This window comes from Chaetomium globosum, genomic scaffold (genome assembly GCF_000143365.1).
Source record: "Chaetomium globosum CBS 148.51 scaffold_4 genomic scaffold, whole genome shotgun sequence".
Lineage (NCBI taxonomy): Eukaryota > Fungi > Ascomycota > Sordariomycetes > Sordariales > Chaetomiaceae > Chaetomium > Chaetomium globosum.
In genome coordinates this window covers 1,542,553-1,559,239 of record NT_165979.1, presented here as the reverse complement: position 1 = coordinate 1,559,239, position 16,687 = coordinate 1,542,553, and the positions used below count along the sequence as shown (strand labels likewise).

The 16,687-nt window shown below is 57.5% G+C and overlaps 4 protein-coding genes across 4 annotated transcripts; 3 read left to right on the top strand and 1 right to left on the bottom strand.

Moving 5' to 3' along the window:
* Positions 1-2,361: 2,361 nt before the first annotated feature.
* On the top strand, positions 2,362-5,830 carry CHGG_04203 (uncharacterized protein; the record flags this gene model as incomplete). Its single annotated transcript, XM_001223416.1, has 2 exons — positions 2,362-5,445; positions 5,531-5,830. The coding sequence occupies 2 exons, from the start codon at positions 2,362-2,364 to the stop codon at positions 5,828-5,830; spliced, it is 3,384 nt and encodes a 1,127-aa protein (XP_001223417.1).
* Positions 5,831-6,363: 533 nt separating this feature from the next.
* Positions 6,364-7,389, top strand: CHGG_04202 (uncharacterized protein; the record flags this gene model as incomplete). The annotated part of the gene is made up of 4 exons (XM_001223415.1): positions 6,364-6,661; positions 6,875-6,939; positions 6,992-7,142; positions 7,208-7,389. The coding sequence occupies 4 exons, from the start codon at positions 6,364-6,366 to the stop codon at positions 7,387-7,389; spliced, it is 696 nt and encodes a 231-aa protein (XP_001223416.1).
* Positions 7,390-9,974: 2,585 nt separating this feature from the next.
* On the top strand, positions 9,975-11,487 carry CHGG_04201 (uncharacterized protein; the record flags this gene model as incomplete). The annotated part of the gene is made up of 3 exons (XM_001223414.1): positions 9,975-10,523; positions 10,578-10,773; positions 10,829-11,487. 3 exons carry the CDS (start codon positions 9,975-9,977, stop codon positions 11,485-11,487), a joined length of 1,404 nt encoding a protein of 467 aa, XP_001223415.1.
* A 786-nt stretch (positions 11,488-12,273) lies between these two features.
* CHGG_04200 (uncharacterized protein) lies at positions 12,274-15,575 on the bottom strand (the record flags this gene model as incomplete). The annotated part of the gene is made up of 5 exons (XM_001223413.1): positions 12,274-12,460; positions 12,590-13,184; positions 13,316-13,766; positions 14,590-15,401; positions 15,461-15,575. 5 exons carry the CDS (start codon positions 15,573-15,575, stop codon positions 12,274-12,276), a joined length of 2,160 nt encoding a protein of 719 aa, XP_001223414.1.
* Between the last annotated feature and the right edge of the window lie 1,112 nt (positions 15,576-16,687).

Below are 16,687 nucleotides of genomic sequence, written 5' to 3'. Positions count from 1 at the left end.
GGTTCGTTGTTACCATTCATCTCCGGGTTCGTTTTTGGTAAACGGTTAGTTGGTGGTGTTGGGCGGCGTCGATGGTGGTGGTCGGAGAGGGGTGGCTATCGCCGGGTTCTGCCGGCACACTTGGTTCGCGACTCGGTGAGGGTGGTGATGCCATGGCGGCCCGGACCGGCGTTTCTGGCGGGCTCTGTCACGGCGCCACGGAGGGATGGGAGAAAATTTGCTGGGAGTACTGGACCGGCGGGCGTAGGGGTGGTAGTGCCCGGGGCTGGGTGAGTTCTTCGAGTTCGTGCTGCTACGCTGGTTCGAGTTCCGATGGCCGTTGTAAGTGGGCGCAGCATTACCCAGGTTGGTGAAGACAGGACGAGGAGGAAGGCTGGCCATTTTGTCTGTTGGTGGCCGATGTAGTTGGGATTTACTGTTGTTGAGAGGACAGAGAGTGAACTGGAGAAGAAAACGATCAAAGAAGTCGGGTTAAGAACTGAAATCGCGGGTTGGAGAAAAGGAAAGATATGGAGGGCGACATCACACAAGGACCTCATGGTCTTTTAGAGGCGTGAAGATATTTTTATTGTTCAGTTTGTCAATAAAAGCAGATATGACAATAATGATGAGAATCTGACCCTATTGTTTCTCCGGCCATTCACCGGAGAATGAGTTGCCCGCCACAATCTTTGAGCACCAGCACAAAAAGTTTAGATCCCAACGCTCTTGATTTTCGTATGAAATAAAGGTGATCTAGCAAAATCGGAAAGCAATAAGTCATCTTTAACCGAAAGCTCCCTAGTAAAACGACGCAAGTCATTAGTATTTCGAGCTACTGCAGAAACACAGATGGCCATTCTTCAATACCGTGCGGGCACTGCCGTAGTCTAACTTGTAGGTACCTAGTCTCTCTGATCCTGGTACATGGTGGCCAACTCATACGGCAACACCACTTCTTCCAAGCTGTAGTTTCCCCGGCACGGCGTAAGCTAATGCGAAGGACACAATGGGCAGCGGCAGAACAGGATGTTACTTCCAGAAAGAGAGAATGGTGCTCGTCGATGACTAGGGACCTGGAAATCCTATGCAGTTTAGTCGACGGAGGTGTTTGGGACTTCCACCCGTCGTACGCTTTTCTTTTCAGTCCCAAAACAAACAAACCCCTTTTCATTTCTATGTGGGCCGGTGGATGGGTTGGAGTCTGAGAGAGAGCGGAGACAAACATGTGTGGTCTGACAGCGCCCCACACTGGAATCACGTGCAAGCAACTGCAATTTGCGCAATTGCAGTCGTGCACAGACCACCACATTCTCGCTATAAATATTCGGCTCCTCCCCCAAAATTTCCTCTTCTTTCTTTTTTCTTCTTTAGCTCTCTTTGCCTTTTGGCTTAGATCAAGTGTAGTATCTGTTCTTTTCAGTTTAATCTCTGAAACTGCTCTACGGAGTAGATTTATTTGATTAAATTAATTTTTGTCCCTCGGGACTCAGTCCACTCGGCTTGCCGAGCCTGAATCCCACCGTGTCTCCAGTATCACACTGCCTCTGGACGACGCAAACCACTTTTTCATTGTACACTCGGGCACTGCTCGGGTTGCGAAGAAGAAGCACTATTTTCCTGTATGTTGGATGATGGATCCCGGACGCGACCGCTGTTCTTCTAGTGCCAAGTGTCTCGATGCCCTTCGTGTTCGAGTTCTTAAAGCTCGCCCAGAAGTTGAAGCGGGGGAAGGGTATCACCTAGCCGACGGAAAGTTTATTGAGTGAGAATTTAGTTTGCAATAGTTATCTAGAAGGCCTCGCATGTCAACTCAGACACCTAGCTATATTTCAGCATCTCGCAACTCGATCCAACTTTTCGTGTTTTACAACCCTCTTCGTGAAACTTCCACCCTCCCGGAAAGCTCGGCGTTGTGTGCTCTGTTCTTGACGCCCCACCCAATTAAGCACTGCGATCAGTGATTGGGTTGCACGTTGCAGCTCCCCGCGACGCGATCGGAGGGGGTACCGCTGAGGCCGGCCTGGAGCTGTATCTTATCTCCGGCATTGCATCACACCCAACCAGGGAGCTCTCGTGAGCCCCGGATTCCACGAATGTAACAGCCATCATTCCGCTCCCGCAACCCGCCGTCGCCATTCTCCGTCGCAATGGCCTACATAGCTCCCGTCCACCGGCCGAGCAGCGTGCGGCATGCCCTGCGCACTCACATTCTCTCGGATGAAGTAGAGAGCTTGGTGATTGCGTAAGAACGCACCCTTTTCATTGCCCTGCTCTGCTCAGAGTTTGGAGCCTTCAAAACTAACAAACCGAGGCAGCAAAGCTAATAGACTAGAGATATGGCGGCTTTCGGAGGGCATGCTTACGCTGTCGACTTCAAAAATGGTCAACGGGACCATCTCCATCCTCCAAAAGCTCCGCCCGAAAGACTCGAAGACAGACCTGCTCTTTGTCGGAACGGAGCGTTTCGAATACTTCACACTCGCGTGGAATCCCGAAACGTCACAGCTCCATACGATAGACCCTTTCACAGACCCGGGCGAGCGTCACATGCGAGACTCGCAGAGCCAGGATCGATGTTTAGTCGACCCGTCGGGCCGATACTTGGCGATGCACCTCTGGGAAGGGGTGTTGACCATGCTGCGGTTGGGGGAAAGAAAGAACAAGAGGGGTTTGGCATGGATGGATCAGGTCCGGCTATCCGAGCTCTTCATCAAGGCGAGCACCTTCCTCTATACGGAAACGGGACACCCCAAGATTGCCTTCCTCTACCAGAGCCGGGCCGACTCGGCCGACGCGAAGCTGGCAACATACCGCATGACGATCGACGACCGGAACACCGAGGCCTCGAAGTTTGACCCCGACAGGGACAGGGAGATCGACACCGATATACCCGATCCCAGCGCATCCATCTTGATACCCGTGCGGAAGGTCGAGGAGGAAGTCAAGCGACACAACGTCCGGAACGTCGAATCGGCCAAGGCGCATATCGGGGGGCTACTAGTCGTGGGCGAGACGAGGCTGCTATACATTGATGAGGTCACGAAGGCGACGGTACAATCAGCTCTAAAACAGGCGTCCATCTTCGTTGCCTGGGCCGAGTACAACGAGACCAATTATTTCTTGGCCGATGATTATGGGAACTTACATCTGCTCACCTTGGTTAGGGAAAGCCCGGATAGCGTTGTGGTGACGAGCATGGAGGTCAACCGCATCGGGAAGACGTCTCGCGCAAGCCATCTCGTGTTTCTTGGGGGTGACATGCTGTTCGTTGCGTCACACTATGGCGACAGCCAATTGTTCCGGCTGGATTTCCAGAATGAGGACGTCCCCCCGATACAACTCGTTCAGACGCTCGCCAACATTGGCCCCATCTTGGACTTTGCAATCATGGACATGGGCCGAGGCGATGAAGGCCAGCAAGGGAACGAATACTCGTCGGGCCAGGCCCGGATCGTCACATGTAGCGGCGTACACAAGGACGGGTCGCTTCGGAGCGTACGAAGCGGCGTTGGCCTGGAGGATGTGGGCATCCTCGCCGATTTAGAGCACTGCCGGGGATTGTTTTCTCTCAAGACTTATGAGGCCCCCAAAACCAATATTCTGGCAGCATCCTTCTTGACGGAGACGAGGGTGTTCAAATTCGATCCTCAAGGCGAAGTGGAGGAGTTAGACTCGTTCGCCGGCATGACATTCAATCAGCAAACACTGTTGGCGAGGTGTCTCTCGACGGCGCAAATCCTTCAGGTCACCCCGGCCGCCGTCACACTTCTGGACGCTGAAAGTGGTCTCACGATAGATTCGTGGACGCCCGGCGCTCAGAAGAGCATCATAAGCGCGTCGGGAAACAACAAGTCCCTTCTGCTGTCTGTAGACGGCACCGAGCTCGTGTTGTTTAGCATTGACATTAACCTACGGCTCGTGCGCACAAAGGAGATTGGTTACCAGGACCAGATTGCTTGCATCCATGTTCCACCACTACGGAACGATCTCGCCGTGGTGGGTTTCTGGTCATCCGGAACCGTCTCCATCATCGACTTACCATCACTTGAGCCTATGCACGGAGAGCAGCTCCGCACATCCCCGGATGACGCCTCGATCCCCCGTGATCTCGCTCTTGTAAAGCTGCTAGATAACGTGGGCGGAGGAACGTTGTTCGTCGCTATGCAAGATGGTAACGTCATCACCTTCAACCTCTCCGAAAACTTCAGGCTCACCGGGAGGAAACGCGTCATTCTGGGCATGCGCCAGGCGCGATTTCATCTCCTCCCGCAGCCCGACGCACCACACATTTACAGTATCTTTGCAACCACAGAACACCCCAGTCTTATCTACGGCTCCGAAGGGCGGATAGTCTACTCGGCGGTAACAGCCGAGGAAGCGACCTACATCTGCCCCTTCGACACGGAAGCCTTCCCAGACTGCATCGTCCTAGCCACCGATAACCAGCTCAAGATCTCCCACATCGACCGCGAGCGCCGCACCCACGTCAAACCACTACCCATGAACGAGATGGTGCGCCGCATCGCCTACTCCCCCAAAGAAAAAGTCTTCGGCCTAGGGTGCATCCGGCGCGAACTCGTCAACGGCGAGGAAATCGTCGAGTCGTCCTTCAAGCTCGTCGACGAGGTCATCTTCGACCGGGTCGGCAAGACGTTCCCGCTCGGCGTCCCGTCCCGCACGGAGCTCGTCGAGTGCGTCGTGCGCGCCGAGCTGCGCGACTCGTACGGCAACCCGGCCGAGCGCTTCCTCGTCGGCACCAGCTTCCTCCCGGACCCGGACTACGGCCCGGGCCCCGGCCCCGCCGCCGACGCCCGCGGCCGCCTGCTCGTGTTGGGCGTTGACGCCGACCGCAACCCCTACCTCGTCCTCAGCCACGACCTCAAGGGCGCCTGCCGCTGTCTGGCCGTGCTGGGCGAGGACGCTGGCCCCAACGCCGCAGGGCTCATCGTTGCTGGGCTGACAAAGACCGTCGTCGTCTGCCGCTATGATGAGACTAGCTCCACCACCGCCGAGCTTACTCGTCTCGCTTCGTACCGTCCCTCCAGCTACCCGGCCGAGATCGCGGTGCGCGGCAGCACCATCGCCGTGGCCGACTTGATGAAGTCCATCTCGCTGGTGGAGTATATCCCTGCCGGCAGCAGCAGCGGCAGCGGCGGCGGCGGTAGCGGTAGCGGTGAGAGTGGCAGTGATGATGGGCCGCGGCTGGTTGAGCACGCCCGGCACTTTAGCAGCGTCTGGGCTACGGCGGTCGGGTTTGTGGAGGAAGGGAGCTGGCTCGAGGCGGACGCGCAGGGGAACCTGATGGTGCTGAGGCGGAATGTGGAGGGCGTCACGGCGGAGGATAAGCGTCGCATGGAGGTCACGAGCGAGATTAATTTGAACGAGATGGTGAATCGGATACGGACAATTGATGTGGAGACTACGCCGGGGGCGATGATTGTGCCGAAGGCGTTTTTGGGGACGGTATGCCACTTTTTTTTTTTTTTTTTTTTTTTTTCCTTCTGGGATGAAAGTGGACGTTTCTTTTACTAACTGGCTCTTGTCACAGGTCGAAGGCGGCATCTACATGTTTGGAACAGTTGCACCACATGTCCAGGATCTACTATTGCGGTTCCAGTCGAGGCTGGCAGATGTCCTCAAGACGGCCGGGGATATTGAATTCAGGACATACAGGGCGTTCAGGAATGCGGAGCGGGAGGGCGACGGGCCTTTCCGATTTGTGGACGGGGAGCTACTGGAAAAGTTCTTGGACGTGGATGAGACGACCCAGGAAGCTGTTTGCAAGGGATTGGGTCCAACTGTCGAGGACATGCGCAACTTGGTTGAAGAGCTCCGCCGTATGCACTAACCTTGTATATCTGAGTCATCTGCGTCGGGTTTGTGGTATGGAAGTTTAAATAGAGTTTTTCTGGCGCAATTGGCCTCTCCGGACTTTTTTTTAGTCCTGCACTTGTCAGGCACTCAAGATCAGGGTGCTTGTGGCGATGGTGATCCTGGAATTGACACACTGGCTCGACGTGACAGCCAGCTGCCAAGGCACACGGGAGAAGCCGGAGTGGTGTGCGGCCAATGAGCAAGCGGCTAATTGTCTGAGCTTGCTGCCTCAGGCCACACAACAGCTCCCCTCGGACCCCGGGAAATGTGGAAACGGCGCTCGGCCCAGAAACAGCGCCTTTCCTGAAAAACCTCAGTCCACGGACCCGACTCGGCCGACGTCGACAACGCACCACCAACGATCCCGTCGTTCCCACGCCCCGCCGTCCCCCTCCGCGCGGATCACAGCGACGACAACTATCTCCCCGCTCCGCCCCCCGCTCACGGCGCCGAATTGACACACACACCCACAACCCAACCCACCACCACCCCCCACAAACCAACAAAATGGCGCCCCTCCAGACTGTGTCGCGCGCCCTCACGCGGTCGGCCACTGCCGCCGCCTGCCGGTCCCCGGCCACGGCCACGGCGGTCCGCGCCATGAGCTCGACGCCCGCCCTCCGCGACTCGTCGTCCTCCTCCTCCAGCTACCAGAGCCCCTTCAAGGGCGAGTCCAAGACCAACGTCCCCGACTTCTCCAAGTACATGTCCAAGGGCTCCGGCAGCACCAATGCGCTGTTTTCGTACTTTATGGTCGGCACCCTGGGCGCGATCTCGGCGGCGGGGGCGAAGTCGACGATTCAGCGTGAGTGTTTTTTTCTTTTCTTTTTTTTTTACATATATTCTGGACAGGGAGGAGGGGGTAGGGGGGGAGAGGGGAGGTTATGGTTTGGTGGGGAGGGGGGTCGGTTGGGGGGGAGGGAGGTTTTTCATTAATTCGGGTCGGTTGAGTAGCTTTGAGAATGGGAGCTGACGTTGAAACTGTGTAGAGTTCCTTGTCAAACATGTCTGCTTCGAGCTCGATGTTTTGGCCCATGGCCCAAGGTTGAGGTCGACCTCGCGGCTATTCCCGAGGGCAAGAACGTAAGTTGTGATTTCACGAAATATCTTAGGGGGCGTGGCTGACGGCATGCAGGTCATCATCAAGTGGCGAGGCAAGCCCGTCTTCATCCGCCACCGCACCGCCGCCGAGATCGATGAGGCCAACAGCATCAACGTTGCCTCATTAAGAGACCCCGAAACCGACGACCAGCGCGTTAAGAAGCCCGAGTGGCTCGTCATGTTGGGTATGTCTCCGGAAGCAGGTTGGCATGTGATGGGGGATGGCAGGATAACTAATGGACCGCACCAGGCGTCTGCACACATTTGGGTTGCGTGCCCATCGGCGAGGCCGGCGACTTCGGCGGATGGTTCTGCCCCTGCCACGGTTCCCACTACGACATCTCGGGCCGCATCAGGAAAGGACCCGCCCCGCTCAACCTCGAGATCCCTACGTACGACTTCTCTGACGACGGCAAGCTGGTTGTCGGTTAAGCATCAACCCGTACCCGCGAAGGATCATCACGGACCGAGATGGGATCGAGATGGGAGGATCGAGAAGGGGAATGGCGGCGGTGTATTAGTACAGTACGGGGTTTCGGCGAAACAAAAGAGAGCGTTCGCAGGGTTTCCCAGTTGCAGCGCGCCCTGATAGACCATAAACCACGGAGCAAGCCTGACTGCTGCTTGAGTTTGGGCATTTTCCTTTTCCGCTAGCTTTCTTCCGCTTAGACCTTGTTCTGATCAAGTCGATTGTACAAAAGGCAAGATAAGAGACTGGGCGCGTCCCGCCAACTCCTCGTGGTATTTGTTTTCTCCGCTGTCTTGTGGTGTAACTTGAAGGATCTGTTAGACGGACCCTTGCCTTGGGGATGCACATCTTGAGCTGACGATCCATGGAAAGGGGAGTGTTAGGTATGATGGGCATTGTGGAGTCCCGGGAATTCGCACAAACAGTTGGCCCCTGGCGGTCCCAACAGCGGGTTGCTGGGGAATCAAGAGTCTGTGGGCACGATCGGAGCCTCGTCGTTGGTGCCGAGCCTGCCACCCGAGCGTGAAGGCCTGGTTATCCGGCACTTGGTATGGTGTGCAGAATATGGTCGGCCTATGGTAAGCGCCTGAGCGATCTCAGCCGCGGGAAAGTGTATTCTAGCATTGTACAGGGCCGCGGTTCATGCCGTTGGTTGGTTGATGATGGAGCGAAGTTTATGTGCCGATCATACCTGCTTCTTGGGATGGCATCTTTTGGGGAAGCCCCTTGGACGGTTCATGCACGCTGGCCCCTCCAACCTGCTGACTGCATCGGGCAACGCAGAGCCGGCTTCATGCTCTGAGTGGTGTTTCAGCTCTGGGTGGCGGGCCGCGCGCCGAGAAAGTGTCGCTATTCTTTGCAAGACGGCAGTGAGGTCATCTCTTGTGGCCATCCTGAAAACAGACCATGCCGACGTCATGAGATGGGATGTGGAAATAGCCGTAATGACCTAAACTTTAGGGTAAGGTCCCGCGCATGGATTTGTTGTCCTGGAGCATAATTCTCTCGGCCGTCAAGTCACGCTAGATATTTTTCGCAAAGCAAACGACCTATACACCATGGATAGGCAAGCAAGACGATTTCCTTCTCTCGAGAGAAACCAGAGAAGCCATCCCACGTATACTCCCTGGTCGCTCCCGATACCGAAAGGGCTAAGATGGTGATAGCACATATGATCACCGGCACGATTCGCCGTCAACCCGTTTCCTGCTCTTCAGTGCCGTTTCGTCTGATGTCTCCCCGCCCAGAGAGGGGCATCACGTATCCCAATTAGGCTGGGCGGAGGCTGGGCGGAGGCTGGACGGAGTCTGCATTGGGACAGAGGGGGCACGAACGTGGGCGGCTGCTAAGGGGAAACTGGGAGGTCGTGATGCAAAGCGGTTGCTTCTGTTGCGTCGGAGGAATTCTCCGCGGCTGGGCATTTGACTGCCCTGCTTAACAGTTTTACATTAAAATTTTGCAGCGCTTTAGATAGCGAGAGGACCTTCGCTTGCGTCTGTGCATCAGCAGTGACACAAGGCGTTTCCACGAAGCGACAGGGGTTGCGATCCCTGCAATCGCAACCCCAGATCGCGGGAGCTTCCGGTGCCTGCCAATGGCTTGCATGCGGCTCCTCCTACCAACAGGGCAAGAAGGAAGCTGAGACGAACTTTGTCCCATGTCTCGTCTGATCTGATGTCACCCGCTCGAGAAATTAATACCAAACCCCATTGGACTGTATGGCGCGTTTGCATTCACAGAAGTGAGGAAGGGGCGGGGGCTTCAGGTGTACGCCAATTGACATGCTCGTCTATCAGCAGCCCATGGCGCCTTGCTCGTTGACCGTGGCGACTGCCCGCTTTGGCTGAACAAGCCAGGCAGCAAATTCTCGACAGTTCCACTTGCTCTTGGGGTTGCTGCTGAGATGGAATATACGCCAAGCGAGGACCAGATTGTCCGCGTTAAGCCTCGCTGAGGAGGTCCAAGCGAGCGCCTCTCGAAACCGTGGGTGCAAGGTGCCGCCAATCTTTCCAAGCATGGGAAATGTCAAACAGACAAACCCGTTACGCCACCAAGAAGACACCCCTGCCTCCCACCCTGGCTCAATTGAACCTGTGAGGCCCGCCCTTGACGACCAGGTCGTCCCGGAGCTGAGGCGAGCCGGCGACGGTCTTCCAGGGGAGCGGCTCGGTCGTGGAGTATCGGCAAGGGCAGGCTTGCTGTGATCCCTCCCGCGCTTTTGGATCGCTGGTTCACGGCTCCTAAGCGAGAGAGAGAGAGGATCTCATGGCCCATGCCCATCAAGAGACGGGGCACCGAGAGTCTGCCATCTGGATTCGGGGCGTGGGGTGCGTTGCACGCCGTATATAAGTTTCTGCCCATCCCTCCAAGATCAGATCCTGTTTCCTCTCACCATGCTTCTTCCAATCTTCAATTCCATTCTTTATAGTTCTGTGAACTTTTTTGATTTCTTCTACACTCTTTTGGTATAATCCTTCTCTTCGTTAGGCCGGGCCTCATTTTTCAACTGTTTAATATCGCGTCGATCGCTACGAACTTTTACGACAATATGAAGTACGGAACTGCTTTGGTTGCCCTCGCGGGCCTGGCCTCGGCCCGTGAGATCAACCTTTACTCGCGTAAGGTGTCGAAGCGTGAGGTCCCCCAGGAGCACTCTCACGAATCTATCCTGCGGGCCACCAACGACGCCCTGCAGCTCGACAACCCTCTTGAGATCCAAGACACCGTCTTCGCTCTCCTGGGCAATGCCGCTGCTGCCGATGGCGCCCCCAATGTCGACAACCTCGACTGCCTGCAGCAGATCATCGCCGACCAGGCCTTCACCAACGCCAAAGCGGCTGGTGATCTCGACGGCCAGATCCAGGCCATCCTGTTCCGCGCCCTCGAACGCAACACGGGATCGGTTGGTCTGGCCAGCGTGCTCTGCAACGAGACGGCCGTCAATCCCGAGATTGCCAACATCCAGCAGCACCAAGATCCTGCATCTCCTGAAGCCTCTGGCAACGCGGCCATTGAGCTGGAGGTCGCCAAGTCGCTGGCATCCATCGGCGCCGACCCCCTTCTTGCCCTCCAGAGCGCCACATTCCCCCCGGGCGAGGTAAGCTCTCCGATATTTAATGTAGTAGGAGCATCCCAAACTAACGCTGTTGAGATCGGTGACCCGACCGCTGCAGGCCAAACCTGCAACGATATCGATGATGCCAATGGTTGCATCTTCACCCTGAACCTCCTCACCCCGGCCGTCACTGAGGATGAAATCCAGGCCGCCGTTGCTGGTATCGATGCGGGGGCGGGCGCGGGCGGAGATGCTGGTGCTGGTGCCGGAGATGATGCCGGTGCCGGTGACGGTAAGTTACCGCTTCGCCTAAAGGTGGTATGCATTAAATACTAACAATACCGTAGCATGCACCGTCATTGTGGACCCTTCTGTGGACAACGGTGCCGGTAATGCTGGAGCCGACAATGGAGCCGGCGACAACGCTACCGGCACCGTCAACGTCCAGACCTTCACCGGCTCGCTCGGCGGCGTCGCGCCCCCCGTCGAGAGCACCGCCGGCTCGGACAGGCCGTTCGCCGTCAACGGCGCGACCTTCACCACCGCCGGCGCCGCCCTCCAGCGGTCGTGCTCGGTGCAAAAGAACGCGTGCGCCAACGCGGCCAACTCGGGCCAGATCGAGGGCGGCACGCAGCAGTGCGAGGCGCAGGAGACCGAGTGCCGCGCGGCCAACTCGCTGAAGAGGGTGCGCCGGTCGACGCTGTCCCGCCGCCAGGCCAACGCGCTCGACTTTGGCGGCTGCGGCAGCCCGGCCATCCAGTTCGCTGTCGGCCTCGACGGCCGCAAGGAGGCCAGCTTCCAGAACGTCAACAACGCCGACTTCAACCACGGCTCCGCCCAGGCCATCCGCATCATCGCCGACTTCACCTGCTCCCGCCTGCAGAGCTCCTGCAACGCCTCTCAGGAGACCGTCCAGGCGTGCCAGCAGGCCTCGCAGGCGGCGCAGGCTGCCACCGGCCAGGCCGCTGCTGATGCGTTTAACTCGGCTCTTGGCGTGTCTGCTTAGGCGGTCGGTTGGATGAGACGAGGGGGGAGTGGTGGTGATGGTGGAAGGGAATGGATATGATGGTATGAGCTACCTAGGGCTGATGGGAATATTGGTGTGTAATCCGTTTGGATTCGAATGTATGTCCTGTTAGTAACGGAAATGAACACGCTGGGATGACCCAAATGTGATGCCATTGATATTTGCAACAAATCTTTCACACTACTGTGATATCAAGTCAGTTCAGATACATCCTGCCATGCCCCAGGCCAGGCACAGCTGCCACAGGGTCTGAATTCTGCCACAAGGTCTGAATTCCGGTAAAAACGCGGCCTTGTTCGCAGTAGCCGAAATGTGTACCTTGTCTGCGGATCAAACGCACGGCGGCGTGTAAATGAAAGTGCGAGTCCTGAAACCTAAGCCCCAACTAGATTCACTCATACTTACGGCGGCTGAACTCCGTGGGCACTTCCGTGTCTCAATGCCTCCTGGCCTTGGAGCCAGAAGCGCGGCGGTCAGGCTGGTTTAGCCGCCGTGTTGATACAGCCTAGTACCTAAAGACGGCCGGGGATGCTACAAGGAGAAAAAAGGAAGCAGTTAGGAATATCAGCAGGAACTCCCACACACGAGCAAGCCAAGGCCACCATTCTACGCTGTATATCAGATGCCGGATGCGTTTACCACGCCACTCCAATCTAGATATACGATGCAACTACCACCTTTACCTTTCCTTCATGCATGCACGTACACATAGTAATGTAAAATATGTATGCATATATATACCAACCGCCGACAGCCAGCGCCCTCTCAGAACATCTCCCACAGCGGCGGCGGCAGCACAGGCCGGCTGGGCAGATTCTGCCGCGCCGCAGTCTGTGTCTGCGTCGGTTTCTGCTTGGCGCCGACGTAGACGACGCGGCGCGCGGGGGTGCCCACCATGACCGACTTGGAGTCGAGGCCGTAGTAGTCCGAGATGGAGTGCGTGAGCCAGCGTCTGCGAGGAGCGGGTCAGTATATCTCAACCATACCAGATTGAAGTAGATAGATAGCCGGCGGAGGGGCACGGGAGAGAAAGGGATGAATGGATGGATGGCAAACAAACAAAGAAGAAAAAAAAACGCACTTAAACGCCCCACCGCCCGCCTCCTCCTCCATCTCCAACTCCAGCACCAACCCACGCTCACCCTCCCCCTGGCCGTGGCCCTGGTCCGCCCCCTGCCCAGCGACCTGCCTCCGGGCGGGCTTCCACGGCTTGCCATCACGCATGCGGCCATTGCGCCCCACAAACACAATCTCCTCGTCGTCCGAGTCCGTCTCATCACTGCTACTCTCCCCATTCCCCCCAACAGCCCTCTCAACAGAGGCGGAAGCGGAAGCGAGCCCGCGCTCGACCACAAACGCGCGCACGGGCTCCTCCAGCACGCGCAGCCACGACTTGACGGCCGGCGTGCGCTTGGCCGTGTTGCGCAGGTCGCGCGGCACGTGGCCCACGGGTTCGTCCGGGCCGGGGCCGCCCGCGTTGTCGTTGTTGTTGTTGGTGCTGCGGCGTGGGTGTTTGCCGCGCTTCTGCTGCTTCTGGGCCTCGACGCGCTCGCGCAGGCCCTTGTCCCAGTACTGCGCTAGCTGGTAGGGCACGGTCGGTAGCACGCGGTGGGTGGGGTGGATTTGCCAGTCGGAGGGCAGCGGTGGGACGACGTTGGGAACGTGGAGGAGGTGGTCTGCGAGATGGGGGGGTGAGGGGTGGTGGTTAGCGGGGGTTGCGCGACCGGTTGATGATGTGTAGATATGGAGCGGGTGGCTAGGGGGAGGACGGCAAGGGATGGGACGGGAAGGGGCGGGTGGATAATACCGTTCTCCCACCGCCTGCGCTGCCGGCTGCCCTCCTTGCCCTTGACGAGGGCGTCACGCTTGCGCATGCTATCGCGGCGCGAGGGCGGGCGGCGGGGCGGGGCGATGGTTGCGCCGTAGGGGTCGGTGGGGCCGTCGAATGCGACGCCGTGCAGCTTCATCCCCGCGGCATCCCGGACCTCAGCGTGCTGGTGCGCATCGTCGAGCGGGATGGACAGGGCGTTGCCGGTGCCGCGGGCGATGGGGGCGATGCGCAACGATTCGAGGGCAGCGACGGTCCAGGACTCGATGTCGACCGTCACGGTGGAGGCGTTGGAGAGGGAGTGCTCGCGCAGGACCGGAGGGGATTGGACTGGACCTGGTTGCGCATGCTGATGGGACTCGGAGTCGGAGTCTTCACCATGGCCCTGGGGCAATTGCGTGATGGCCATTGGATCGCCCGTTGCTCTTCCCTAGAGTGGAGATGTGCCGTGTGGTGTATGCGCGCAAGAGTTGCGACAGTTAACGCAGCGTGGCCAGTCTCGAGCACCCGAAGTAGCGGACGGACCCCGCGGTTTCGTGATAAGGGTGTGGATCCCGGTTTGTTCCCTCCGAGGAACGTGAAGAGAGAAGGAACCTTGAGGATAAAAGGGGGAAAAGGAGACAAGAAAAAGAATAAAAAAATCCGACTTCCCTCCTGAACCGATGGCCACCAGTCGAGAGCAAAGGTTGAGAGACCAGGATCCTGTGTCATTCTCAGTCACCCCGTCGCCGGCATGACACATCCCAAGCAGCACTCCCAATTCCAAGTCTTGCGCCCGCCAATCGGAGGAACACCGCTGGCACGCCCCTGGAGGCCGACCGCTAAGCGGGCCTGTAATCTGAACTTGAGCGGGGATGGCATGTGCTCTTGGCGGTGACTGCAGAAAGAGATGGTCGGATGCTCGGGCCAGGGAACGGGAAGAAAGCAAGTGTTGGGTTATGGATATTATTATTATTATTATTTCCTACACCGATATGCCCGTGGGCGCGCCGGTCCTTCTACTGCTATTTACAAAGGAAACCGTACCGTATAGGCCGGATAAAAACCTCTGTCTACCACTTTGAGTCAACAATCTATGAATCCGTCATACTGCAAAAGAAAGGAGGCCCTTTGCCGGCCTCCGGGCCCTCTAGCCCTCCCCATCCACTGTTTCTAGCTCCAGCCTTCTGGCCAGCCTATACTCCAGTAGCCGGCCAGAGTCCATCAGCCAGCCAAGGACCTTCCTAACAAATCTTCTGCTCCCGGGCACCTACTCCCCGTAATACGGTTTGTAGGTCCCGATGTGACCGAATCTCTCTGCCGTCCCACGGCCTTTGTAACGGCGGGTCGGGGCACCAAACCACCAAGTGCTCCACTGTCTCCCTGCCCCTCCCGCACTCGCAATAGGGGGTACGGACCTCCGGGACTTTCACCCTGAACAGGTAGTCCCGGAGGCCTATATCCCCGATACGGGCCTGGGAAAGGAGAGAGCTCTGCGCCTTTGTAAGACCTTCGTGTCTCATCAGAGCTTTGTCGGTAAATAAGAGGGCTGGGGGGTCTTCGTCGGCTATCCTCCTGTTTAATACCCTCTGTCGAGTAGTACTTTGTTGACTAGCTCTCTGTTGTTCCCACCGGGCCTGCCAGGCTAGTTCGACCACCTCCTTGGTATTCGACCCCCTATCCTTCCCCCCGATCTTCCATTTGTAGTTAACCCACTGGGCCACTACACTAGCGGCTAGTTCAGTGGGCGTGGGACTCTGCGGGCCCTGACGGGGCCTCCGGCCTCGGGTTTTCCTCCTCTTGTTGAACCTTCGGTAGACCTTATTGCAGGCCTCAGTAATTAGATGCCCCGTGGTTATTCTCTCAGCCTCCGGCCCAGCCCCTGACTGTAAGGCCTGCTTCTGTAGCCGGCCCTCGAAGTCGGCCAGCCGCTTGTTGAGATATAGGTCTAGCGGTGGCACCCAGGCCTCTGTTTCTAAGCACCGAATAGGAGCTGACTTGTATGCCCCTACTACTATTCGAAGGCTCCTGTTCTGAGCTTTTGACAAGACCTTTGCAGGCCCCTTCGGCCCTGTAGCTCTTGGAGCTGTTGGTTGGTGGAAGCTGGAGGCTCCCGTAAGCTATGGCACTGCGGATGCACTTTACGTAGACCTCCCGAGCCCTGGATAGGCTCGGGCCCCACGTCTTTGCTGCAATCCTCGATAAGGCGAAATCTTGGGTTTTGAGTTTCCGTTCCACAGCTTGTTGGTGCGCCCTCCATGATAGCTTCCAGTCCAGCCAGACTCCTAGGAACCGAGCCGATTCCACTGGCTTAACTGTGCTGTAGCCACTAGCCCCTGGGTGGGCTGGGTTATGGATATTATTTGGTGACGAGAGATCAAATACAACAGACAGAGGGTCCAAAACAAACTAAACATCGCCGTGGTGGTATCCCCAACGCTCCCTGTCAACTCCAAGCAAACAAGACAGAATCCAATATCCATGCAACAAATACCCTAACCCTAGCCCAAGAGCTCCCTCTGGCGTTCAACTGCTGCCGATATGTAACTATTGCGACCACTTGTTCTGTCCCAACCCATTAAAACTAGTCCTCAACTCCGTCGTCCTCCCCCCCTTAGCCTCTCCCACCACCACACCATCCCCTTTCACCCCCTTCCCCTCCCCACCAGCACCCCCACCACCACTCCCACCCTCCCTCTCCTCAATATCCTCCAACCGCTCCATCCCCATCGGCCGTCCCGTAACAAACCCAACCACACTATTCCTCACCCGCGCCCCCCTAACCTCCACACTCCGCCGCCCGGACTCACCCTCGAAAAAATTCCCCATCCCCGTCATCCTCCGCCTCCTGGTATTACCACCACCACCACCACCACCAGCACGCCCCCCCACCCGCGACAACTCCCACGACGCCGGCAGAAAGGCAGCCAATCAGCCCGAGCGCCGGACTTCCCTAGACTTCTTCTGACCAGCCCCGCCGCGGCACCTGTGCCTCAATAAGACAAACGAAACCGCGACCAGGGCGACGGCGGCTACGCCGGCGAATATGGGCGCGGACCCCCTATTATGCTCGCCGAGTCCCCGCTGGTGTTCTAGCTTGCTGCGTCGGGCAATGATGGCAAGGAGGAGGAGCATGGTGTTGATGGAGATCGTGGTTTGGCATTGTTTAAGAGATAGCAGAAGCGCGGTGCCGAGAGCTGTGAAGACTGGGCCGCCTGTGACCGAGTCTTCTGTTGCGGTCATTTGGTAAGATACTTTAAAGCTTGCCTGAGAAAAAGAGCTGAGCTGTTAGCATGTTGGGTGATTGGATGAATCGACTTGAGCCGCCTGACCGTTTTGTTTAGATCCCCAGGAGGATAGATCCCCCCGGGG